Source organism: Elaeis guineensis, chromosome 16 (assembly GCF_000442705.2).
Source record: "Elaeis guineensis isolate ETL-2024a chromosome 16, EG11, whole genome shotgun sequence".
Taxonomy (NCBI): domain Eukaryota; kingdom Viridiplantae; phylum Streptophyta; class Magnoliopsida; order Arecales; family Arecaceae; genus Elaeis; species Elaeis guineensis.
This window is the reverse complement of record NC_026008.2, coordinates 35237082-35264384: the sequence shown is the minus strand read 5'-3', so window position 1 is coordinate 35264384 and position 27303 is coordinate 35237082. Positions and strand designations below refer to the sequence as shown.

Genomic DNA, 27303 nt, shown 5'->3' with positions numbered 1-27303 from the left:
AAGAACATATATACATTCATTATTGAAAAAACTAAAATTGTTCTTCTACCATGTAGAGATATATGTTTTCCCAAATCTTGTATAAAAAGGGAGGAAAATGCTTTACTTATCTTGTCACAGTTTGAGAAAGAGACCACCCATAATAAGGAGATTTATGTTTTGGTGGCTAAGGAATAGACACAGCCCATGGAAGTTCCAAAAAAAGTTTAAATTCTCTTAGGAGAATTTGGCAATATCACCCCAGATGAGCTACCTAGTGGTCTTCCTCCATTGAGGAATATCCAACATCAAATTGATCTAGTTCCAGAGGCTGCTCTACTCAATAAAGTCCATTACCGGATAAGTCCAAAAGAGCATGAAGAACTTAATCGTTAGGTGCAGGACCTCTTGAATAGAGGCTACATCAAGAAAAGTTTGAGTCCAGTTACTGTTTCTGCCCTCTTAGCTCCAAAGAAAGATAGTTTTTGGTATATGTGTAATGACAATCGAGTACCTAATCGAATCACCATCAAGTACGGATTTTTAATTCTAAGAATTGATGATATGTTTGATATGTTTACATGTGCGTAAGTATTTTAAAAAATTGATTTTAAAAGTGGCTATCACCAAATTCGAATCAAGCCTCGTGATGAATGGAAGACGGCATTTAAGACGCGTGAAGGGCTGTTTGAGTGGCTTGTTATGCCATTTGGTCTATCTAATGCTCCCAGTACCTTTATGAGGATAATGAATCAAGCTCTTAGCTCTTTCATTGGACAGTTTACTGGTGTTTATTTGGATGATATTCTTGTTTATAGTTAAAATTCATCTGACCATATTAAGCATTTGAGAGCTGTTCTTATGACTTTGAGGAGAGAAAAAATTTATGTAAATCTCAAAAAATGTTCATTCTTGAGCACTCGCCTAGTTTTTCTAGGCTTTGTTCTAACTCCTGTAGGTGTGATGGTGAATGAAGAAAAGATTAAAGCTGTTCAAGAATGGCCTATTCCAAAAAATATGTAACAAGTGAGGAGCTTTCATGGATTGGCTTCATTCTATCATCGATTCATTAAGGACTTCAGCATCATTGCAGTATCTTTGACTGATTGTCTCAAAAGAGAATTTAAATGGATAGAAAAGGTAGAGAAAAGCTTTAATCTTGTTAAAGAGAAGTTGTCCACAGCACTAATACTTGTACTTTCAAATTTTGAGAAGATTTTCGAAGTTGATTGTGATGCTTCTTATGTTGAAATTGGTGGAGTCTTTAGTCAAGAAGATCCTCCAATCGTCTTCTACAGTGAAAAGCTAAATGAGACAAGGAAGAAGTATTCTACTTATAATGTTGAACTTTACGCCATTGTTCAAGCTCTTTGTCATTGAAGGCCATATCTCATTCAAAGAAAATTTATTCTTAACTCTAATCATGAGGCTCTTAAATATGTTAATTCTCAAACAAAGATAAATAGAAAGTATGCTAGCTAGATCTCTTTCTTGCAAGAATATACTTTTATGTTAAGGCATAAGAGTGGAAGGCTGAATAAAGTCACTGATGCTTTAAGCAGGAAGATTTATCTCTTAAACATGATAACTGTGAAGCTGGAAGGAGTTGGGTTCATACGAGAATGGTATGTAGAAGATCTCGATTTCAAAAAAAATTATCAGAAGTGCAAAGAAGGCAGATATGAAGATTATTTATTACATGATGATTTTCTATTCAAGAGAACGTGTTTGTGCGTTCCAAGGTGTTCTTTCAGAGAATATGTTATTAAGGAACTCCATTATGATGGACTTGGTGGCCATCTTGGTAGAGATAAAACTCTTTTGTTGGTTAAAAAAAAATTTTTTTGGCTAAATCTTTACCATGATGTTGTACAATTTGTGAAGATGTACCGTATTTGTCAAACTTGCAAAGGCCAAAGTCAGAATTCAGGTGCTTATATGCCATTGCCTATTCTTAATACTCTTTGGAAGGATATTAGTATGAATTTTGTGGTTGGTTTGCCGAAGTTTCAAAGAAACATTGATTTTATTTTTATAGTGATGGATCGCTTTTCCAAAATAGCTCACTTCATTCCTTGCGAGAAGGCAATGGATACTTCCTATATTGTTGATCTTTATTTCAAAGTAGTTAGACTTCATGATTTTCCTAAGTCTATTACTTCTGATCGTGATACAAAATTTTTTAGTCATTTTTGGAGAAGCTTGTGGAAGAAAATTGGCACTTAATTGTTCTATAGTAGTGTTTATCACCCTCAAACCGATGGGCAAATAGAGGTGGTTAATAGAACTTTCAAGAATTTACTTCAAAATCTTGCTTCAAAGAGGCCAAAGTAGTGGGATTTGGTTCTTTCCATAGCTGAGTTTGCTTATAATTCAGCTGTGAATCGGTTTACAGGGAAAAGTCTTTTTGAAATTATTAATGGATGAATTTTTATCTATTATCTTGATCTTGTCGGTACTCCTACTTTTTATAAAAAGGCTGATGATTTTACCACGACTATAACAAGGATTCATGAAGAGGTGAGGAAGAAGCTTGAGGAAAGTAACAAGTCTTATAGAGAAGCGGCTGATGTTCATAAAAAAATTCAAGTTTTCAAAGAAGATGATCTTGTATAGGTTTATCTTAGGAAGGAGAGGTTTCCTATTGGTATATACAATAAGCTCAAAGAGAAGAAGATTGGCTCTTGTAAGATTTTAAAAAAGATCAACGACAATGCATACAAGATTAAGTTGCCAGCACACATACATACCCATCCAACCTTCAATGTTCGTGATTTATCTGTTTACCATAGTGAAAATGATTCTGAACTCGTGGACGAGTTCTTTTCATTTGGGGAGGATGATGTAGTGGCAAGCTAAGGATCTCAAAATCTCATTTATGGTCAGTCAAGTTTCAAGAAGTCAATCTTTGAAGAAGAAGTCAACATCAAAAAATCAAGAGATGTTTTGAAGACTGAGAAATGAATATCAAAAAACCAAAACACATCTTGAGAACTAAAAAATCAACATCTAAAATTTCTCTTTATTTAAATTTCTATTTCTAGTTGTATGAGTCATCGAGAGTGTGCTCTTTAGACTATAAATATCCTAGTACTAGAATAAGATGGGTATATTTGAATTAACTATCTTGAAAAAGATAATATTTGCATCTTGTTATCCTTTTACTTGTGAAATACTATACTTTTTGAGTTTCATCTATCCTTTTGTTTTCTCCCTCATCACATAGCCCAACAGCAACAATGGTATCTAAGGCTAAGGTAGATAAGTCCTTGGTTATGAGTGATCTCCAATCATGCCAGAGGTCACGAATGCTGTCAGCGATTTGAAAGGGGATTGCCATGGTGGGGGCAACCATATGACTTAAATTTGTTTATTTGTTAAGTTAGGTAAATCTCCATGCTTCTTTCACAAATGAGCTGTGATGAGGCTGAATACTTGCTTATATTATAACAAGCAACACTACTTGTGCCTTCAGCATCTCTTGTTGATGATGTTCCACACTTATTTAACCGGAAAAGGATAATGCTATACAATTTGTTTCACATAAATAGGATAACATTCTGATACTTAATGCTATCACTATGGTTGGTATAATCTTTCAAGAATTTCTAGCTTGCTTAGCATGTGTATTTCAGCTGATGAGGAATTAAAGCATTCCATTATGACTAATTAGAAGTCAAATCTCTTTCGTTACCTAAACCAATATCGGAAGAAACAGTAGGAGGGCAGGAAACTGCTTTTCCCTGAAGTTATGAATATTATAGCTACTTTAATTCATAAGTAGTTAGACAATATGATATGGTAGGGCAGGTATTGATGTCTTGACAATGAGTCGAGGAAAAATAACTCAACGAAAGAAATAGAGTCGCTGATAACAAAACGTACCACCAAAAAAAAAAAAAACCCATAAAAGCAATCAAACAGTAATCTTATCGTTATCACGAGATTAATTCCTGGAACCAGTTAATATTGGAGTGGATAGAACTAATAAGGTAACAGTTGCTCGTTACAATAAACAGACACATCAGGTTCTATGATGCTATACAATATACACGTGTTAACATTCAGAAAAAAGAGAGGATATCCCAGAAAGCCGCAACAAGTTGCACAAACAGGCAGCAAAATTTACAGTGGCCTCATAAAACAAGACAGAAAATGTAGGTTGAATCATATGGTTCATAGTGTGGATGCTCTGAGTATCCACTAACATCCCGTGCAGTCACTGAAAATCACACATGACACACCTATCGTTCAATCCTGGTGTGCGGTGTTCATTCGCAATCCCTGGCAGGGTGGCCAATCAGTCTGCATTGATTTGGAAGCAAGGAGCACATGACTTGGCCATTCACACGAAGAAGCTCCCCATCAATGCCACATCCATTATGTGTATTTTTGGTTGGCCTAATTCTGACTGACTTTACCTGCAACATCCATGTATAACTAGGTTAGAACATGTGGTTAACCATTGGAATTATGAAGCTATTAAAGAACAAAACAAGTAAAGATGAAACTGTTAATATTCATATTTTCATATTAGGTAGTAGAGGTCAAACAGCTGGAATAAATTGCTTGGTATTTGAGAATCAAATGTATAAGGCTAATGCAAGTTGCTGCACTAAATAATTTGTGTTTTCAAGTTTTCTGACTTTCGACATCAAGAATTTCTAACAATGACAAGCATATTTATGTAAAAAGATAATTACTGTCACAAGCTATGCTTTAGAAGTGCCCATACTAGCTGAACCTTGGTCCATATGTCTCTAAGACATGTAGATATAAAAAAAAGACACCGATTGCCAATTTGCATGTCCTCACAGATTTCTGCAAACCCAATCCCCTCTCCCTCTCTGTTCCCCAAAAGAAAAAGGGAAAGGAGGAAGAAAAAGGAAAAGAAAACCCACACATGAGCCACCCAAGCTCGAGACTTGCACCGCCAGTGTTCAAATCTGCGTTTTTAACATTTCTAGGTCTAGAAAGAGGAGGGAAACACCTAAGCAGACAAGGACAGGAGTCATGAGAAAGGTTATATAAAAACTTGTGCTAATACTGACTGTAGCCCTCAGCATATATGAATGGCAAATAAGGATTCATAAAGCCATCCTCAAATAGAAGACAAGGTAGATGGTTACCATTACTGAATATTGAGAAAAAGTTAGCATTAAGAAATGCCTGGAGTTACATATGAAAAAGAAAGGCCAAATAGGAATATTGAAAATTCCCATAATGTAAAAGGGATTGAATCAGTGCAAGAACTTAAGTGGGAAAGGCTCGGGGAACCACTAAGAAACTGCTTCCAAACAGTTTCATGATTTTACACTGTAAGAGTTTCACCTCTTGTTTATCTTAATAGGTTTTTGTTGTTATTATGGGCCTTGTTTATGTGCCATTAGCGTTGCCGCTGTTTGGATTTGACCAGCCCTTACCCTATCTAACTATTAATGAGTTATGAGGCACAAACACGTCATATTCCAGAGTTCTAGGTTTGTTAATAAACAGTAACATGGTTTTTAAAGGGAATAATGGTTATTCAATTGATGCAATCTTGAGGAAGAAGGAACTCAGTTCGAAAATTAGCATTCAATAGTCTTAGAAGCAGGGGACAGAAATCTTTCCCAGTGAATTACAAAATGGTGTCATAGGGAAATTGTATAACTACGGAATCTTGTCAAAGTGTGAGAGGAACACAATTAAAAAATACTTTAGTAACTCAAAAATGTTACTCAAAAAGTTACTCAACTGGTGTGTTGTATTCTCATTGCTCCCTTTGAATTGGGATCATAAAGTTTGCCATTTCATGAAGCAAAGTGATTGGTAAACAATACCTGAGTGACTTTTTTGAGTGATTTTTCTAAGTTACAATAGCATTGCACTACAACAAAAAATCAATTTGGTAACTAAAAAATATCACGGAAAAAATTACTCAATTGGTGTGTTGTAGTCTCATTGCTCCCTTTCAATTGGAATCGTGAAATGTGCCATTTAATGAAGCAAAGTGATTGGTGGAGGTTATCTGAGTGACTTTTTTAGAGTGATTTTCCCTTAGCATTGCTCTTCAACAAATTGGTAACTTGTATTCTTATAGAAAACCTTAAAACACAAAAATCTTCATAAAATAATGTCATCTATTTCTAAATAAATTGTACAGCATGCTCAATTCTAAGATGTTCTAATAAAGTGGGTCATTAATCTTTATCCTATTTGGTCCTTACTGAGATCTTCTACTAAGACATGCATCAGGACAAGGTGGAAAAACAAACTAAAACATCACCAACCATACCTTAATATATTCCACATAGGGCAGTGAAAGATGACAACCAAACTGCAAGCAGATGAAAAATCTTAATAATCTCAATCTCCCTCTTCCATGGACCAAAAGCAGGTCCAAACTGTTGTCATCATGCTCAGCTGTTGGTGCAACAACCTGAGAACTTAAACTCTGGACAGTTTTACAGGAATGATTACAGACCAAGACACCAAGAAAGTGGCCCTTCTTAACTACCCACTTCTCTTCTAACCTGGGAATGAGTTCCTTGGTGACCCCTACTTCCATGTCAGTAGGTGGCTCCGGCAGATGAACGGGGTTCTCAACTTCCCAGTTAGGCTCAGGATCCCAATTTGGCTCAGTATCCCACTTTGGCTCGGAATCCCAATTGGGGCCTGGATCAGACAATGTTGATGAGATGTCATCTCTGTCATTAATTGCTGTGTCTGCCCAAGAACACCTAGAAACATTTGTTTCATTCAAGCCAGTCCAACCTTTATCTGTCCGTGATTTTGAGCTCATCCTTGGCCAATTAAGTTTGGGTGATAACTGAGATTGGGGGTGAAGAACTTCTTCTGGTTTTGTTGTCAAATTGCTTCTCCCCGAGGATAAATGTTTTGAATTAGGATCAAGGCCACGACCATCCTCAAATGGCTCAGTGCTGGCTAGCATGCTTCCAGTTGTATCCAACTCTCCGGGAGACATTCTGCTTGGAGTCATAATTGAATCAATACTGGATAAACTGGAAGCCCTGGGAATGCCTTCTCTATTTGACCTCCGAACAATGTCTCTGTAGAGGTCTTGCATATCAAGCTTAGCTTTCTCATTTAAAGCCTTTCCCTTGTCTGGTTCCTCTTTTGGACTAGGAAGATACTCCAACTCAAAGCTGTACTTGGGCAAGAATAGAAATTTAAGAAACCCAGCCACAAAGTAGCGAAGCGGGCCAAAATGCTTCTGATACTTCTCAGAAAGTTCCAGGACTACAATAAGAAAATTGAAAGGAAAAGAAAACTTTTTCACACATCATATCTCATAAGTTGAAATAGGCAATACTGATTACATGTGAAAGAAAATTATAAAAAACAAACCAGGCACAAACTTTAATTTTATCCAGTTAGCTAAATCAAAATAAATGTCAGAACTTATGCTTCAAAAGTTTAAATATAATTGCACAGATGTACTCGGGACAGCAAAATTGGGGAAAAAAACCCAATCACAATGGACACTCTATTTAGCAAAAAAAAAAAAAGGTCCCATATTCTATGAAATTTCTATTCATCCTTGTTTATGCAGATATAACTTATAAGCATCTATAACCACACTTAGTTGCTTTACATAGCGCGCATTACATTATATGAATCACGACAGAAAATGAACTGGTCTTGTGAGGAACCTCTGTCTTACAGGTGAGAAACCCTATTAGTATCACTGGAAGACAGGACAGAGTCTACAAAACTAGAGAACCCCACTGCTGGATACCACACTACTTGCAATTAGCATGTAGAACCAAAGTATAAGCTGTAAGCCTTGAAGGCTTGAACTATTATCAATCAATCATCTTAGAGAAATTAATATCAAATAGTCTAGCAAAAGCTACCGCATCTCCTTGAAATATTACGAAAAATGGTTCATAATGTTATCCACTCCTTCAACATCCGAAAGTAATTCATATCCCATCAGAAATTCTATTTGTCAATAGCATACACTGTTCCAAATAAATCCAGGATTATGCATTTGGCATGATAGCTAGAAGAATTTAACAGGTATAAGCATAAAGGAAAAAGAAAGAAAAAAAGTGTGAAATTCAACACAAGAAGGATAAAGCCTCTAAAAATAAACTGAATCACTAATTCATCAGTCATCACTTAAGTGGTATTCATAGAGGCCACACTTGCAGCACTCCCCAAAAAGGGACAACTGAAATCCTTGCTCAGTTATTTACAAATTTTCATTTAGGTGCCACTATTATTTATTACACACATAACTTATAGTTGGTCCTAGAACTAAAGAACTTCAAATTATATAGGATAGATTTCTACCTTCTAACAGGACTACAGGCGAACTTTTATGCTCTCATATTGCCACAAAGTTGCAGAGCTTAAATGCAACTCCAAAACCACAAATCAAATAGCTTGACATTTGAAAAAGACATGAGTTCACCAAGTTGCCTTAAGGAAGACAACTGCCAAATAGGATGATTCTGAAAACACTTGTGTGGACTGTGAATAATCTAGAAAAGACCACCAGATCATTCTTCATCCCCACCTCTTCCTAATCACTAGTTGCTTGATTTGGGTCAGAACATCCATCTTGTCCAACCAGCCTAGAAGAGTTTAGATAAAAATGGTTTTGTGGCGTTTCCTGATGGCGCTTGCAGTTCCTGGTCCACTAAAATCAGGCTGATGCTGAGAGTGGCTTTGTCCCCTATGGCTCCTATTTAATGATCAGTTAGGTGACAACTGCTTCAAAAGCTTAGCTTTAGATTTTTTTTTTTTTGCCCTTTTTCTCCCTTGCAAGTCATCTTCACTTGGCCACATATCCAATCATAGTCAGATCCACATGCAGGTGTCTAGTGATGCCCTTCTTTTTTTTTCTTTTTTCTTTTTTTTTGGTGATCTAATTATGCCGTTAAGGGTTAATAACGTGCATAATAAAAAGCTGCATCATTTCCAAACCTTGTGCAGTTTCGAGTGCAACCTTGTTAGAGGCCATATCCTAAACAAGAATCACTTCCAATGACCAGTCCTGAATTCCTCAATTAGCAATACACCCCTCGGTGCACATCCTTCAACTAGCACATTGGATGGAACTATCCCCAGTTCCCCACTATGTTGCCATTGTACAAATGGAGTGTTCAAACTCCTTTGTTATAAGCAAAAGAGCTGAAATGCACTTGGCTCATAAATGTTAATGCCAATGAAATAATTTGACAAGTTTACATCTCCCTAGAAGTAATGTTTTTTTTGGGATTCAGCAAAGAATTCTTTTCCCTATCTTTAGAAAAATTGTTCACATCTCCCTTATTTGACAACTAACTAGTTAAAAATATAGCCAATGGCAATTGAAGCTCACGATTCAAGTCTTGACAGAACATCCTGTAGGACATTGCGTGGGGTACCATCCCACATCTTCTATCCCAAGTGTCGGGATAGGGCAGGACAGCAGTGCATCCCATTCCATAGGAAAGCCGAGATAGCCCCTCCCAAAGAATTTAAAATCTTGCTTGAAGCAGATAAATAAACCATACAAAATCAAGTAATTATGCATGATACAACTTAATAATATCTGGTAATTTCAAATCAGGCTATAAAAACATAGAGCTATAATAACAAGTTACCATCACCAAGAAATCCAAAATACGAAACAGTCATTCCAAAGTGAACAGCCCTAGTCCGGATCCATTCAACGGCAAGAACATCTATAGCTGTGAAACCACCCTGTACCCAAAGAAAAACCAAATAATCATGCAAGTATTAGTTTTAAACAGCAGGATATGATCATGCAGCAATAACTAAAGGGTACTTTCTGAGGATCATATTGCATGCTAAAAGGAATTTCATTGTAATAATATTGAACCATAAGCATAACGAGATATCAAAAAGCTTTAGCATGCTGCAGCTTACCGAAAAAGGCATAAAAAGGGGGACAGGGCAAGACATGAACATAAAGATGAATCAAGATAACAGCTAGTAAGATATCCTAGAACTTGAAAAATACAGAAGCAACCCCAACAAACTACACATCAAGCATCTTCAGATAAACACAACAGTAATTCATCCGGAAATGCTGCAAAGTGACAATACACAGTAACTTGTTATGCACAACCCTGATTGTAAGGAGGACATAGTTTCCTGTAACTAGAAGATATGGCAGGTCATGTAATTTGTTTGAATATCAAATTAACAAAGTGGTTGTGCTGCTATCCTTTCAACGTTAAAAACCACACTGGCTAAGTGGTTTCTGGATTCATTTTTGTCTAATCAAATATTTCTTTTGGAAATTCTTTTGAAGCATCATCTTTTATATGGTACTGAGCCTCAACATTTGTTACCATTAAAAAAAACTGATTGATAATCTTGATGAATAACTATTGCATTGGCATTTGGAAAACAAAAGATGAAACAGCACTTTGTAATAGAACAGTACTAAGGTTGACCATTACCAGTATGGTTGTTACTTCATTCTGCTTAAAAGAAAAGGAGTACCTTCACTATAGCCATTGCAGCAGAAACTGGATCTCTAACTCCCAGAACAGTCCAAACAAGTGAATTGTCAGAACCAGCAGGAATGATGCCAATTGGGATTGAAATTGCTACTTGCTGATCATCTCTGCTGAGCAAACCATTAAGAACCTGCATCATCATAAAATTTACTGTAACAAAACAATTTTAAAAAATTATGGCTAGATTTTTTTTATCCTGAAGGTAAGAGGTTGCTAGTGCAAATGCTGCAATTGTGATTGAAGAGAAAACCAAAAAATAATTTTGGGATCTGATGAGCCATCAGAGAACGGACATTGGAGAAATTAAAGGCATGGGACTAGGAATCAGATAATAGTGGATAATAACAAATTAACAACACTAAAAGACGGACTATGTCATACTTGAATTTGCACACTATATACCAAACAAAACAGAAATATTTAAATTAAAAATGGATAATATCTAGTAACATTCATGATCATAGCAAAGTAGCAAACTCAACTGCATAGATTTAGGTGCCAAAAGAGATAGTCTAAAGGACATTTTTGTGATCCATAGTACAAAGTCTCAAAGGAGTCTAAGTATTATGTGATGGAGACTAAAATCTATTGTATATAACATAAACTCCTTGATTCTCTCTCTCTCTCTCTGTGCCTGCATGTGTGTGTGCACGTGCGTGTGTCAGTGAGTGCATGCGCCCCCCACCCCCCAAAAAAAAAAAGCCCCCCTTCTCCCTCTCCTTCTTAGGAAGGCATGAGTACCACTGCATTTTAAAATTATCACTAGAGGGAAAGTGGAAAATGTTTGTGAAACCAGAAGCAAAGCTAGCACGATTTTTTTCTTTTGGTTCCCAGGGTGGGGGAGGGGTGATGACCAGTGCACTTCTTGCTCATTTGTCCAACAATGAGAACGTTTAAGAAAACATGGTGATTAACATTAAAAAAATTATCAAGATAGAAGCAAATCAACTCCAAAACAAGTTAACTAAATATTTTCAGTTCTAACTAATGAACCAAAATAAATCACTACACAATCTGAACAAAATGACTAAATTATTCTTATAAACAAATCCATCATTTGTTAATCACTAAAGATCACACCAAGAACATGAAAGATGATTAATTACTAAAGAAACATTCTCTTTCAAGAGGGAGAAAGATGAATACCACAGAAAAATGTAATGGAAAAAAATTTAAATGATGGATTTGTTAATCACTAAAGATCACACCAAGAACATGAAAGATGATTTATTACTAAAGAAACATTCTCTTTCAAGAGGGAGAAAGATGAATACCACAGAAAAACATAATGGAAAAAAAATTAAATGATGGATTTGTTAATCACTAAAGGTCACACCAAGAACATGAAAGATGATTAATTACTAAAGAAACATTCTCTTTCAAGAGGGAGAAAGATGAATACCACAGAAAAAGTAATGGAAAAAAAAATAATAAATGATGGAATAGGAGAGAAAGCTGGGTCAAGAAAATAACTGACCTCATTTACAATTCCATCTCCTCCGATACATATAATTCCTGTCAATACATTAAAATAGGATGACTGCTGAACTGACATAAGAAATGAACAGTGATAAACATAACTGATGATATTTACCATCAGGGCATGTTTCAAAATCAACAGTGGAAGCAAGAGTTCTTGCATGACCTGCCGATGTTGTTTTGACCACTTCCATCTTGAAACCTGCAAGCTGTACCAATCCATAATGTAAACTGGTAGCTAACAATGATGGACAAAATTGAGTTTAAAGAAACTCTAGATAGAAGTTATCTACATCCCACTGTACATAGAATTTGCTTCATCAGAGATCTCAACATGACATTTCCTTTCTCTCAATCAATGGTGTCATGTTGAAATACAAAAAATTGTTTAGCATGTAATTTGCTTGTTATGCACAGGTTGGCACATTGCTACTAACTCAGCCATAGTCCTTATCAACCATTATTTATGTTGGGTATAAAATACCCACAGCCGAAGTCCTCAGCAGAATCTGCTCAAGTAGACTCCGCCCGGACTCCTACGGGAGCCGGGCTCCGTCCTCAACATCAGCTGCCGGTAAGCCTTGTCCGGACTCCTACGGGAGCCGGACTTCGCCTTTAACTTTAATTGCAGGAAGACTCCGCCCGGACTCCTACGGGAGCCGGACTTCGTCCTCGACTCCAACGGCTGCAGACAGACTTCGTGCCGAAGTCCTCAGCAGAATCTGCTCAAGTAGACTCCGCCCGGACTCCTACGGGAGCCGGGCTCCGTCCTCAACATCAGCTGCCGGTAAGCCTTGTCCGGACTCCTACGGGAGCCGGACTTCGTCCTCGACTCCAACGGCTGCAGACAGACTTCGTGCCGAAGTCCTCAGCAGAATCTGCTCGAGTAGACTCCGCCCGGACTCCTACGGGAGCCGGGCTCCGTCCTCAACATCAGCTGCCGGTAAGCCTTGTCCGGACTCCTACGGGAGCCGGACTTCGCCTTTAACTTTAATTGCAGGAAGACTCCGCCCGAACTCCTACGGGAGCCGGACTTCGTCCTCGACTCCAACGGCTGCAGACAGACTTCGTGCCGAAGTCCTCAGCAGAATCTGCTCGAGTAGACTCCGCCCGGACTCCTACGGGAGCCGGGCTCCGTCCTCAACATCAGCTGCCGGTAAGCCTTGTCCGGACTCCTACGGGAGCCGAACTTCGCCTTTAACTTTAATTGCAGGAAGACTCCGCCCGGACTCCTACGGGAGCCGGACTTCGTCCTCGACTCCAACGGCTGCAGACAGACTTCGTGCCGAAGTCCTCAGCAGAATCTGCTCGAGTAGACTCCGCCCGGACTCCTACGGGAGCCGGGCTCCATCCTCAACATCAGCTGCCGGTAAGCCATGTCCGGACTCCTACGGGAGCCGGACTTCGTCCTCGACTCCAACAGCTGCAGACAGACTTCGTGCCGAAGTCCTCAGCATAATCTGCTCAAGTAGACTCCGCCCGGACTCCTACGGGAGCCGGGCTCCGTTCTCAACATCAGCTGCCGGTAAGCCTTGTCCGGACTCCTACGGGAGCCGGACTTCGCCTTTAACTTTAATTGCAGGAAGACTCCGTCCGGACTCCTACGGGAGCCGGACTTCGTCCTCGACTCCAACGGCTGCAGACAGACTTTGTGCCGAAGTCCTCAGTAGAATCTGCTCGAGTAGACTCCGCCCGGACTCCTACGGGAGTCGGGCTCCGTCCTCAACATCAGCTGCCGGTAAGCCTTGTCCGGACTCCTACGGGAGCCGGACTTCGCCTTTAACTTTAATTGCAGGAAGACTCCGCCCGGACTCCTACGGGAGTCAGACTTCGTCCTCGACTCCAACGGCTGCAGACAGACTTCGTGCCGAAGTCCTCAGCAGAATCTGCTCGAGTAGACTCCGCCCGGACTCCTACGGGAGCCAGACTCCGTCCTCAACATCAACTGCCGGTAAGCCTTGTCCGGACTCTTACGGGAGCCGGACTTCGTCCTCGACTCCAACGGCTGCAGACAGACTTCGTGCCGAAGTCCTCAGCAGAATCTGCTCAAGTAGACTCCGCCCGGACTCCTACGGGAGCCGGGCTCCGTCCTCAACATCAGCTGCCGGTAAGCCTTGTCCGGACTCCTACGGGAGCCGGACTTCGCCTTTAACTTTAATTGCAGGAAGACTCCGCCCGGACTCCTACGGGAGCCGGACTTCGTCCTCGACTCCAACGGCTGCAGACAGACTTCGTGCCGAAGTCCTCAGCAGAATCTGCTCGAGTAGACTCCGCCCGGACTCCTACGGGAGCCGGGCTCCGTCCTCAACATCAGCTGCCGGTAAGCCTTGTCCGGACTCCTACGGGAGCCGGACTTCGCCTTTAACTTTAATCGCAGGAAGACTCCGCCCGGACTCCTACGGGAGCCGGACTTCGTCTTTAACTTTTGCTGCGAGTAGACTTCGTCCGGACTCCTACGGAAACCAGACTCCGTCTTCTATTCCGACTGAAGACCTCGCCCAAACTCCTACGGATACCGGACCTCGCTACCGACTCCAACCGAACTTCGACCGACAAGTCTGGACCCCCTGGCAGGCCACAGTCACGGACAACACTGCTCCACTCCCTGCGGCGGACTCTACGCAGCTCCATCACTCCCTGACAGGCCGCAGTAACGGTCACAGCACTACTCCACTCCCTATGACGGGTCCCGCGCAGCTCCACTACTCCCTGACAGGCCACAATAACGGCCACGATCCTGCTCCACTTCCTGCGACGGATACCGCGCGATTCTCCCATCTGCTGGCGAATCGCGACAACATACGCCGCCCCACTCCCCGCGGCAAACTCCACGTGGCACACCCCGGTGATAGCCACGGGTCCACTCCACTACTCTTCGCAGCAAACTCCGCCTGACCCAAGGCAGCCCACTGCCAGACGGTTACAGACGTCGCTATCAGGCTACTGCCCCCTCCGCCTATAAAAGAGGGGGCTCCAGATACGTTATGCTATAAGCTCTAATCTTTCATCTAAAAACTCTGCTAAATTCTCCATTCGAGCACTCCATTCTTGTTGAGGCAGAGAACTGACTTGAGCGTCGGAGGGTCTTGCCGGAGCAACCCCACCTCCGGTTTAGACTTCCTTTGCAGGTCCCGGCGGCGACCGCGACTTTCCCGACTCCAGCTTCTCCGGCGCAAGCGGATTTTTGCACCAACAGGATTGGCGCTAGAGGAAGGGGTGTGTCTTCGCAGTACCCTTGTTCTTAAAGGAGCGCTCAGCGGATCCACCTCCGATCGTCTCCTCCGACACCCACTCCTTGTTTCCCCCCACGAAATCCGTACTTGATGCCTCCTCGCAAGGCGTCCACGCGACGGTCCACGGCCTCCGCGACCAGATCCCAGGCTCCGGCCTTCCCTCATGTTTCTCAACCTCCTCCTCCTCCTTCGGCGGCGGCGGTCGGCGCGGAGCAGTTTGACCTGCTGGCGCAGCAGGTCAGAGGCCTCACCGAGGCTGTGCAAGCTATGCAGCAGCAGCAGCCGCAGGCATCGGTACGCCCGGAAAGGACGTCCCCGGAACACCAGAATCCGGCGGCGGGGCGGGCCACCTGGGCCAGCCGCCCCGTCCTTCCTGGGAAAACGAACCCGAGGGTAGAGAGCCCTCAATTGGACCACGACTCCACCCCTGGAAGATCCCTGCCCCCGTTCTGCCAGAGGACCCTCGAGACTCGAAGTCGAGAGGATTTCCTGGATCGGAGGCTTCAGGAGATGAACCGGCGGATCGAAGAACTCCGCCATGCGCCCCCCGCTTATGGTGAGGATATTTGTACTGACCCTCCCTTTTCCCAAATGATCATGCAGGAACCAATCCCGCCAAACTTCAAGCTTCCCCAGTTCGAAAGCTACAACGGGACTTCGGACCCGGTTGATCATCTGGAGGCCTTCCGGACGATGATGCTGCTTCACGGTGCTCCTGACGCCATCTTATGCCGGGCCTTCCCGTCCACCTTGAAGGGAGCAGCGAGGAACTGGTATTCAGCTTTGAAACTGGGTACCATCTTTTCCTTCGATCAAATGAGCCACCAATTTGTGGCCCATTTTGTCAGCAGCCGGCGCCCTCGGAAGGGTTCGGAATCCCTCATCAACATCAAGCAAAGGGAAGGGGAGTCCATTCGGGCCTACATCAACCGCTTCAACATCGCGGCGCTAGAGGTCCGGAACTTGGACCAATCAGTCGCAATGGCCGCCCTGAAGGGTGGCCTTCAGAAGAATGACCTTTTGTTCTCCCTGGAGAAGAAGTATCCCAGGGATTTTGCTGATTTGCTGGCCCGGGCCGAAGGGTACGCCCGAGCAGAAGAAGCCTTCAAAATGAAGGATGAAGAGACGGCGAGGGAGCGGCAAGCGGGAGACTCGAGTAAGCCCGCAATTGAAAAAAGACCAAAGGAAGCCCGGCTGCGTTCTCGATCCCCTCCTGGCCATAAGCGCGCCCATACTCCACCCCGGGCGCGCAGGCAGAGAAGCCCGGATCGCGGGGTTCGGCGGGGTTCCCCGCTAGGGAGATTCCGTAACTACGCCCCCCTCAACGCCTCGAAGGCCCAGGTATTGATGGAGGTCAGGGAGCAGCTCCCTAGGCCGGAGAGGATGCGCACACACCCCGGGAAGCGCAACCCCAACAAGTTCTGCCTCTACCACCGCGACCACGGCCACGACACAGAGGAATGCATCCAGCTCCGGGACGAGATCGAGGAGCTCATTCGACGAGGTCGACTCGACAGGTTCATTCGACGCAGGCCTGAGGGTAGAGGAGATCGGCCAAAGGCCCTTCCGCAGCCTGAGCCACCAAGAAGGGAGGAGCAGCCCGGGGACCGGCCTCCCATCGGGACCATCGATTCCATCACCGGAGGACCTCAAGGAGGAGCGGACCACCCACGACAGTGGAACTCAAAAAATCTGTAAATGTATCACTTGCGATTTCACCTTGAATCTAAATTTCTTTCTACTTGACGTACTCTTCCCATCTGGCGGGGATTTATTACGACTGGATATGACCCCTCCAAACGCTTGGAGCAAAGTTATGTTAGGAACGGGGGAGAACCCCATCCTAATATACCTAAAATGAAAGTCCGACTATCTCAAAATCGGATTGGGGGAGAGGCCTTACAACGCCCTAATGTGCCCCCACAGCCATGTCAGGAACAGGAGGAGAACCTCGTCCTGACATGAGCAAAGTCAAAGGCCCGGTTCTTTTAGACCGGATGGGGGGAGAGGCCTTGCAACGCCCTAATGTGCCCCCACAGCCATGTCAGGAACAGGAGGAGAACCTCGTCCTGACATGAGCAAAGTCAAAGGCCCGGTTCTTTTAGACCGGATGGGGGGAGAGGCCTTACAACGCCCTAATGTGCCCCCACAGCCATGTCAGGAACAGGAGGAGAACCTCGTCCTGACATGAGCAAAGTCGAAGGCCCGATTCTTTTAGACCGGATGGGGGGAGAGGCCTTACAACGCCTTAATGTGCCCCCACAGCCATGTCAGGAACAGGAGGAGAACCTCGTCCTGACATGAGCAAAGTCGAAGGCCCGGTTCTTTTAGACCGGATGGGGGGAGAGGCATTACAGCGCCCAAACGCGCCCCCACAGCCAAGTCGGGAACGGGAGGGGAACCTCGCCCTGACTCGAGCAAAGTGGAAGGCCCTAACTCCTACGGGAGCCGGGCTCCGTCCACAACGCCAAGGAAGACTTCACCCGGACTCCTACGGGAGCCGGGCTCCGTCCACAACGCCAAGGAAGACTTCACCCGGGCTCCTACGAGAGCCGGGCTCCGTCCATAATGCCAAGGAAGACTTCACCCGGACTCCTACGGGAGCCGGGCTCCGTCCACAATGCCAAGAAAGACTTCACCCGGACTCCTACGGGAGCCGGACTCCGTCCACAACGCCAAGGAAGACTCCACCCGGACTCCAGACTCTACCCGGACTCCTACGGGAGCCGGGCTCCACCCGCGACTTCTGCAGCAAGGGCTGATGGTGACGAAACCCAGCCGCCCAACAAGATGGGACGAAAGGAAAAAGCCCCTCAACGGTACCTCCTCGCTTTTATGCAACCCCGCGAAAAGCGGGGGAGGGCCCTCACTCTGAGAAGAGGAGGAAAATTAAAAAAGAAGGACTTCGTCTCAACTGAAACGGAGGGTTCCCACCGAACACCCCCGATCTCTGAAAAGACTTTCGACACCGCTTAGGAAGGCAACGACATCCCCGAAGTAGTGCGGAGCCCGGACGGTCAAGCTTGGGCTTGCGGCCGTGTACGACGAGAAAGGTGAGCTAACGCATCGACGACCGAGCACCCCCCCCAACGACGTCTACATCAGACAGGTCAAACAACAAGAAAAGTTCGGCGAACGACAATTTAGCGCAACGCGCGGACGAGGTAACACAAAACACCCTTTTCATTCCATTTCCGATATACACGCTACAAAGCCCGGAAGGCCAAGGAAAGAAAAGCAAAACGACAAAAAGGGAAGTAAATACATGAAAAGACAAAAAGAGCTCTAAGAGGGCCCGGCTCCCTCCGACCTAGAATTATCTACTCCATCCCTTAACCAGGACTGCCTTAGATTCTCAATTTCTTCTTCTAGCTCTCCCCTTTTCTGCAGCGCGTCATGGAGCGCCCGACGAAGTTGCTAGCTCTCGGCCTCCGCCTCTCGACGCCTCTTCCTCAAGACCTCGGATTCCGCCTCCGCGTCCGCGACGGCCCGCTGCTCGTACGCCAGTTGGATCTTCAATTGTTGCAATTCAGCTGTCTTTTCCCCGAGGGAGACAGAAATCCCCTCAACGGTGCCTCTTAGGGCTTGGAGCTCATCAGAATCTCGGGCGGAAGTAAGCTGCGCCCTGCTAGCCAGCTGCCTCTGGAGACGGACGACTTCGTCGGCCGCCGCCCTGAATCTCCCTTTATACTCTTCCACCTGCCTGCGCCAGCTAGCCCGATGCACGTCGTGGCTCACCTCGGCGTCCTGAAGCTGCTGCTGAAGGTCGGAGACCTTCTTCGACCACTTCTGGTCACCGTCGACCCGGGCCAAGAGTCGGGACGAATTTCCTTCCAGCTGGCCGATCTTCCCCTTCGCAGCTGACAGTTCCACCTTGAGGGCGCTGATCCTGGCGGCCTGAGCCCAAATTCGATCGCTGGCGCTCTTCTTGCATTCCTCGAGTTCCTTCGCGAAGTCCGCCTTCCTACGGCTATACTCCATGATCCCCTTCACGTGGAGATTCCGAAAGTGGGTGGCCTCAGCGGTGGCTTCAGAATGACCTTCTCTCAATCGGCGGAGCTCACCTTCCATCTTCTTTAACTTCTTCGTCAGGTGAAGGACTTCCTTCTTCAGCCGCTGGATCGTCGATTTCAGCGGGACCCCCAGGGGCAGGGGGAGTGCTTCTGCAGGATACTGCCATCGGAAAGCAAAAGCGTCAAAACACGACTCATAGCAGGGAGGAGAACAGAGAGAAGGAGGGGGGGAGGAGAAGCCGTCCGCAACAAGAAATTCAACTTTATTGATTGGATGATTTTTGAAGATAAACAGAAAAGAAAAATTGCGACGAAATAAAGGTACAAGATCGGAGATCTCAGACCTCGGGGGCGGGGGTTGGAGAATTCGACGTTCCCGACAAGGGGGCTGCGACGGCAGTGGCGGCTGGCGAAGGACCGATCTCGTCTTCAGACTCCTCGCCTAGGAAGCTGAGGTCAAGCTCTGGAAATTTTCTGGCCACCTTCTCTTGGCAGAGCTCGAACCCCTTTATGAACGCTTCCTGGCCGAATTGGACCTTCAGATCCCTCATCTCCGCGGAGGCCTTGAATTCCTCTATCGCAAGGGCTCTGGCCTCCGAGACCAGGGCCGAAGTTTGCTCAACCAAGTTAGCGACCTCGGCCTCCGCCTTCCTCGCCGATTCCTCCAAGATCTGCCTCTCCTCCTCCCGGGCTCGCTTCTCTCTTTCCAGGGCCTCCTGGAGGGCGGCTACTTCAGCCATCTTTGCTTGGAGGCGAGCGACCTCGGCCTGACAGCGTTCCTCCACCTGGAGGATGTCCCTCCTCGTGCGGCTCATCGCCTCGATATAGGCGAGGAGCTGGTGCCCAATCTGCAAAGGCGGCTAGGGAATTAGAACAAAGGCCGAATAGCCGTGTAAATGAAGATCCGCTTACCTCAAGGAAGGACCCCAAAGAGTCCCAGGCCCACTGCTCAGGATCGGCACGGTCGATCCTCTCAACGACGTCGGGCAGAATGCAGCCGTCGATCAGCCGCCTGATCAAGTCCCTATCGTTGAAGGGATTCTCCGACCCCTCTTCGGAGCAGAGGGACTCGTCCGCAGCAGTTCGGCGGCTACTCGCCCTGCGGGCCACCGATTTCCTTCTTCGCCCCACGGCGGGCGCCTCCGTGGAGCGGACCCCTGAAATGGGGGCCCCAGTCGGCGGACTCCTCGAGGAGGCCCGGGGAGCCGTTGGCTCGGCATCCGAGGGAATGTCGATGGCCGGGGCCACCTGGACGGGTGCAGCTAAGCTCGACTCCTCCGCCCTGGCCCTCTTCGCCGATCCGGAGGTCGCAGCGCCCTTTCTCTTGTGGCCCGAAGGCCCCTGACTAGCATCCGCGCTGCTTCGGCGTCTATTCCTAAAAAAAAAAAAAAAAAAAATAGAAAAAAAAGAGAGAGAGAAAAGGAAGGAAGAAAAAGAAGTAAACCAATCAGTCAAGAGCAAAAAAAAAAAAAAAAAGAAAGAAGAGAGAAAAGAAGGGAGGAAAGAGAGAGAGAAGGAGGAAGAAAGAGAAAGAAGAAAGGCGTGAAAAGAGAAGATAAGGTAAAAGACGAATACTCGCTGGATCCTGGGGACTCAGGCCGAGGTTGAAAAGAAATTGCTCCCTCAGAAGATTGGGAAGGAAAGGAGCGGAGTAAGCTAGAAGCTTCCGGGCAGCCTGGAGGTCATCCTCCCCCAGGCTAGGGGCCCGGCGGACAGAATCCCTCAGAGAGCCCCAAGGGGGCAGGCCCAGTCTCAAGGTCGGGCAGTGAACAAAGAGATATTTCCCCTTCCAATTGTGGATTGAAGAAGGGACGCCTTTCAGCAACCCCTTCTTGCCGAACTGGGGGGAGAAATACCACCAGTCCTTCGCCGAAGGATGGCGTTTGAAAGTATAGAAGTGCCTAAACAGGGAGAGGGACGGTTGGACCTCGACTACGTGGCAAAGGGAGAGAAATCCTATCAAAAACCTAAAAGAATTCGGGGCCACGGAAGCCAAGGAGATGTCTAAGAAGCGGAAGAGGGCAACAACAAAGGAAGGAAGCGGAAGCCGGAGTCCGGCACGGAACGCTTCCTGGTACAGACAAAAACGACCAGGCGGGGGGTGCTGGCCCGGTCAGAAGGGCCAGGCAGCTCCAGATCGTACTCCGGAGGAACTCCATACTGAACCCTTATCAGAAGGAGTTCCTCCGAGGTCAGGGAACATGGAATGGCGCCCGGTGCAAAAACCGGGCGGAGCCCGACCCCAGACGCGGGTTCATCTACAGAGCAGGGGACCTGGGGGTTTGAGGCGGAAGAACTCCCAGAACTGCAGGGAGCGGAAGAGCCGGACGATATTTCGAGTAGTTTCAAAGGAGGGCTCTAAAGGTCCCTAAGAAGACGGACAGAATGGGGGACGAGAGGCCACAGGAAGCTAACTCAGAGGGATGCAAAAAAACAACTACAGAGAAGAAGTCCCTAGGCGGTAGAAAGAAGGTTGAAGGTGCTGGAACTAACCTATGTCGCTCTGAGGGACCCGGGGGACGAAGACAGAGACAATTTGGAAGACACCTACGGGCCGAGAAGATGCCCACTGAAACAGGGCTCTCGAAGAGAAGACAGACACTGATAGAAACTCTGGGGTGGAATAGGACGCCTAAAGGTGGGAGGACGGGTTTAAATAGACCCTGGGATCCGGCGCCATAATGATCACGAATCCCCCCAAGCCAATCCACGACAGGCACGTGTCCCACTCCCCCCGGCAGGCGGTTAAAAGCGGCTGATGAATCAGCAGGGCCATTATGGCGCCGTACCTGGGCCAGTGTACCGACGAGAATTTCGAAGGGTCGCTTCGTATCGCCCCAATCCGAAAAGACTCCAGCACGCGCACATTTAATGCCAAAATATCTGGGGGCGGCAGTGCGCAGCATTCGAGGGGACGGTTTCGGCTGTGCCCATCTCTCTCTGTACTTCCTTCGTTCGAAATTCAAACTCGAAAGTAGGGGGACTGGTGTTGGGTATAAAATACCCACAGTCGAAGTCCTCAGCAGAATCTGCTCAAGTAGACTCCGCCCGGACTCCTACGGGAGCCGGGCTCCGTCCTCAACATCAGCTGCCGGTAAGCCTTGTCCGGACTCCTACGGGAGCCGGACTTCGCCTTTAAATTAATTGCAGGAAGACTCCGTCCGGACTCCTACGGGAGCCGGACTTCGTCCTCGACTCCAACGGCTGCAGACAGACTTCGTGCCGAAGTCCTCAGCAGAATCTGCTCAAGTAGACTCTGCCCGGACTCCTACGGGAGCCGGGCTCCATCCTCAACATCAGCTGCCGGTAAGCCTTGTCCGGACTCTTACGGGAGCCGGACTTCGTCCTCGACTCCAACGGCTGCAGACAGACTTCGTGCCGAAGTCCTCAGCAGAATCTGCTCGAGTAGACTCCGCCCGGACTCCTACGGGAGCCGGGCTCCGTCCTCAACATCAGCTGCTGGTAAGCCTTGTCCGGACTCCTACGGGAGCCGGACTTCGCCTTTAACTTTAATTGTAGGAAGACTCCGCCCGGACTCCTACGGAAGCCGGACTTCGTCCTCGACTCCAACGGCTGCAGACAGACTTCGTGCCGAAGTCCTCAGCAGAATCTGCTCGAGTAGACTCCGCCCGGACTCCTACGGGAGCCGGGCTCCGTCCTCAACATCAGCTGCCGGTAAGCCTTGTCCGGACTCCTACGGGAGCCGGACTTCGCCTTTAACTTTAATTGCAGGAAGACTCCGCCCGGACTCCTACGGGAGCCGGACTTCGTCCTCGACTCCAACGGCTGCAGACAGACTTCGTGCCGAAGTCCTCAGCAGAATCTGCTCGAGTAGACTCCGCCCGGACTCCTACGGGAGCCGGGCTCCGTCCTCAACATCAGCTGCCGGTAAGCCTTGTCCGGACTCCTACGGGAGCCGGACTTCGTCCTCGACTCCAACGGCTGCAGACAGACTTCGTGCCGAAGTCCTCAGCAGAATCTACTCAAGTAGACTCCGCCCGGACTCCTACGGGAGCCGGACTCCGTCCTCAACATCAGCTGCCGGTAAGCCTTGTCCGGACTCCTACAGGAGCCGGACTTCGCCTTTAACTTTAATTGCAGGAAGACTCCGCCCGGACTCCTACGGGAGCCGGACTTCGTCCTCGACTCCAACGGCTGCAGACAGACTTCGTGCCGAAGTCCTCAGCAGAATCTGCTCGAGTAGACTCCGCCCGGACTCCTACGGGAGCCGGGCTCCGTCCTCAACATCAGCTGCCGGTAAGTCTTGTCCGGACTCCTACGGGAGCCGGACTTCGCCTTTAACTTTAATTGCAGGAAGACTCCGCCCGGACTCCTACGGGAGCCGGACTTCGTCTTTAACTTTTGCTGCGAGTAGACTTCGTCCGGACTCCTACGGAAACCAGACTCCGTCTTCTATTCCGACTGAAGACCTCGCCCAAACTCCTACGGATACCGGACCTCGCTACCGACTCCAACCGAACTTTGACCGACAAGTCTGGACCCCCTGGCAGGCCACAGTCACGGACAACACTACTCCACTCCCTGCGGCGGACTCTACGCAGCTCCATCACTCCCTGACAGGCCGCAGTAACGGTCACAGCACTACTCCACTCCCTACGACGGGTCCCGCGCAGCTCCACTACTCCCTGGCAGGCCACAATAACGGCCACGATCCTGCTCCACTTCCTGCGACGGATACCGCGCGATTCTCCCATCTGCTGGCGAATCGCGACAACATACGCCGCCCCACTCCCCGCGGCAAACTCCACGTGGCACACTCCGGTGATAGCCACGGGTCCACTCCACTACTCTTCGCAGCAAACTCCACCTGACCCAGGGCAGTCCACTGCCAGACGGTTACAGACGTCGCTATCAGGCTACTGCCCCCTCCGCCTATAAAAGGGGGGGCTCCAGATACGTTATGCTATAAGCTCTAATCTTTCATCTAAAAACTCTGCTAAATTCTCCGTTCGAGCACTCCATTCTTGTTGAGGCAGAGAACTGACTTGAGCGTCGGAGGGTCTTGCCGGAGCAACCCCACCTCCGGTTTAGACTTCCTTTGCAGGTCCCGGCGGCGACCGCGACTTCCCCGACTCCAGCTTCTCCGGCGCAAGCGGATTTTTGCACCAACAATTTACATGGTCCCCTGCCCTTAGCAGTACAAAAGCCTAGCTTTGTTTGTGCATGAGTCTAGTCTACCATCCATGCCACACTCTTTTTCCTGTCTTTTTGAATGATAGTGGCATTATATATCATCAAACATACATTTCCTGATCATATAGTGTTGTCAAGACATCATCATCCTCTACAATAAAAATTTTATATACTAAAATCTCCGAAGTATGATTTACTCTTGCTACAACATCTTTAAAATGTAAAATGAGATTATTATAGCCATAAGTATCTATATAATTAGTTATAATCATAAATAACAATGGAACACTATGCTTAAGGAGCAACAAACCATTTCCATCTGAAGTAGAATAATAATATATGAAGTTACTTGAGAAAAAAAGCCAAAGAAATTCCAACAAAATTACCAAAATTTAACACACCTTGAATATTGGCTCCACTTCTCCATGGAAAACTCTACTTGACCGACCATGCCCAGAACGAGGATTCAATATCACAAGAACTTTTGGAGGAGTTCTACTTTTGAAATGTGGTAGATCATATAGAGGATTTCTTGCAACTATGTTAGAAGACTGCTTCTGGGAAGACAGCATTGGATGAGGTAAACAATTCACAAAGCACTGCTGGTTTGCAAAGCTGCTGACCCACTGAATGGCTTCCTCTGAGTTAGAAGCCAAAAACCGATAATCCATTTGATTTCTACATGGCTTTGAAAAACAGGAAAGCCCACATGACCTTTTTCTAAGAGGGTATGAATGCACTGTAAAATGTCGGAGACCAGCATTGTATGACACCTGCCAGAGTCATGACAGCATAGCTATCAGGGGCCAATCACCTTAATAAGGGTACCAAGTTCTTCTTTAGCATAGCTTTGACCAAAGATTGGTACTGATCAAATATTTTGAAAATTATTAATAATTTAAGTTTGGGAGATTGAATCAGCTGAAATCATCAAATCATATCATAAAGCATCAGATTAATTGAAACTGTAAAGAACAAGGTTCAACCATACCAATAAATTGCTTTCCACATATATCAAACTCTAGTGGGTTTGTAACATTAATCTGCATGTCTTTTCACTAATAAACTTCTTTTTCCTTGTTTGGTAACAGCATATATATATATATATATATATATATATATATATATATATATATATATGGATATCAATGACAAACAATAGCAGTAAACTTACACCTCCATCTTGTCATCCTTATAATCAACCAGTTGAAATAAAAACAGAAGGCTTACATGTATGTGAATTTAACTTTAGTAATATATGTCTAATAAGATTTAAAACACATTGTGATTACTCTATGAATTTAATCGAACACTTGACTTCATGTCATAGTCTCATAGATCACATGATTCATAACAATGCACTGATCTCTGTAGAAAGCTTACAGATATGACATCCTCAAGGCTCAGTTTATGAGATCCCCAAACCATTGCTTTGCTTGTAAGTTTTGCATCGATAATGTTAGGACTCGAGGTTCCAGACCCAGTTTCAGCACCTGCATTTTTAGATTTATTGTCAAGAGCTAGCTTCCCAGAAAAAACTTCATCCCCTATCAAATCACAGTGCTCATCCCCTATATCAATTATGTGCTCTTGTGCTTTTTCTTTGCCTGGAGATTCATGGATTCCATTGACCTTATGTTCCCTCAAAGATGTTCTCTTGCGTTGTTTTTCTGGAAATACAGTTGGGGAGGAGGGTTGTCCAGATGCTATTTGACAATGCCTTTTGCTCAAACGGCGCAGACATTGTTGGGGCAATACTCTGAAAGAGCTGTTACTCTTAAAATGGCAGAGAGATTTCTGCATATCTGCTTCCAACCAGATCTTCAGTACATGAGTTGAAACAGAAAGTAATATACAGTAGCACCAATATGTTATGAACTGCAGAACACATCACTTAACAGAACCCATGACAGAATTCTAGCACAATCATGAAACCTGCATCATAAGAATCATAAAATGAAAAGATTAATGGCCATTATGACAGAAAAAATGCACGAAGAAAAATTCATGTCATACACATTCCATAAATTAAACTTCAACAAGTGTACTAGTAAAGAGTAGCATCCATGGATTACAATGGCTGATTAGAGAAATTCACTTCTGCTATATCCTGACTCATGCTTCATTAAGTTGCAATCTTTAATCTCAATTAAAAGGTCCCCATGCCTTCTGACCAAGATATTAATTATTAAACGAAAAGGACTTATCAGAGGACAAGTCTAACAGCAAGGTATCTAAAATGATAATTGTAACCTACCTTCACCAAACACCATATTATATGACAAGTAATATTATAACAACCACAACAAGAACTAGTGATAACTAACTTGTTCATTTAGTACCTATTAATTATAAATCACAAAAACCAAGAGAATCCGAGATAAGAGTTACCGATCCCCATACCAATAAAACCACAACATAACACTTCACTAACACATTCAGAAGAACATGTTACAAGCAAGCAGAATCATAAGCCATCAAAAGCAAAAAATCAACACCAAAACAAACACATCTCTTACCAAAAGAAGGAGACGAAGAAAAATAAGAAGAAGAAAATTCTGCGAGTCAAGTCGACGAAGAAAAAGGGGGGCAGAATCCAGGGGAATTCACCAACTCGGACGGCGTACATTCAAAGACGGAGACCGCTTAGACTTTCGTGGAAGCTTAAAAGAAACCAATCCGGAGAGAATGGAAGAAAGGAGACGAGATATTAAACGTTGGTGTGTGAAACGTGTCAGACACGAAGCAAGCGTTTAAAGAGGTGGGAATTGACGATTTCGGTTTTATGTATATATTTTTTTTCTTCTCCGTCGCTTTCTTTCCCTACCTTTATCTCTTTTGCTTCTCTCTTTTGTTTAGCTTTTCTTTTCTCTTTTCCACGCTCGGAGATGAAGACGTTTGGTGGAGTCGCCATTATTGAGTCGTTTTCTATCTTTCTGGGAAGTAAAGGGGAAGGTGGGT

The 27303-nt window shown here is 45.6% G+C and overlaps 1 protein-coding gene across 7 annotated transcripts; it reads right to left on the bottom strand.

Annotated features, from left to right (window-relative positions):
* Positions 1–3908: 3908 nt before the first annotated feature.
* LOC105059488 (sphingoid long-chain bases kinase 1) lies at positions 3909–27303 on the bottom strand. Of its 7 annotated transcripts, none has more exons than XM_019855527.3 (9): positions 27170–27303; positions 25726–26277; positions 24744–25115; positions 12058–12151; positions 11941–11978; positions 10447–10593; positions 9579–9678; positions 6257–7221; positions 3909–4400 (listed from the first exon to the last, which is right to left on the bottom strand). In XM_019855527.3, the coding sequence occupies exons 2-9, from the start codon at positions 26143–26145 to the stop codon at positions 4251–4253; spliced, it is 2286 nt and encodes a 761-aa protein (XP_019711086.1). In that variant the 5' UTR covers positions 26146–26277; positions 27170–27303; the 3' UTR covers positions 3909–4250. The 7 variants fall into 7 exon arrangements, with proteins under 7 accessions (XP_019711086.1, XP_010941092.1, XP_019711085.1 ...); XM_010942790.4 differs by lacking the exon at positions 27170–27303 and adding an exon at positions 26862–27122; XM_019855526.3 differs by lacking the exon at positions 27170–27303 and adding an exon at positions 26746–26849.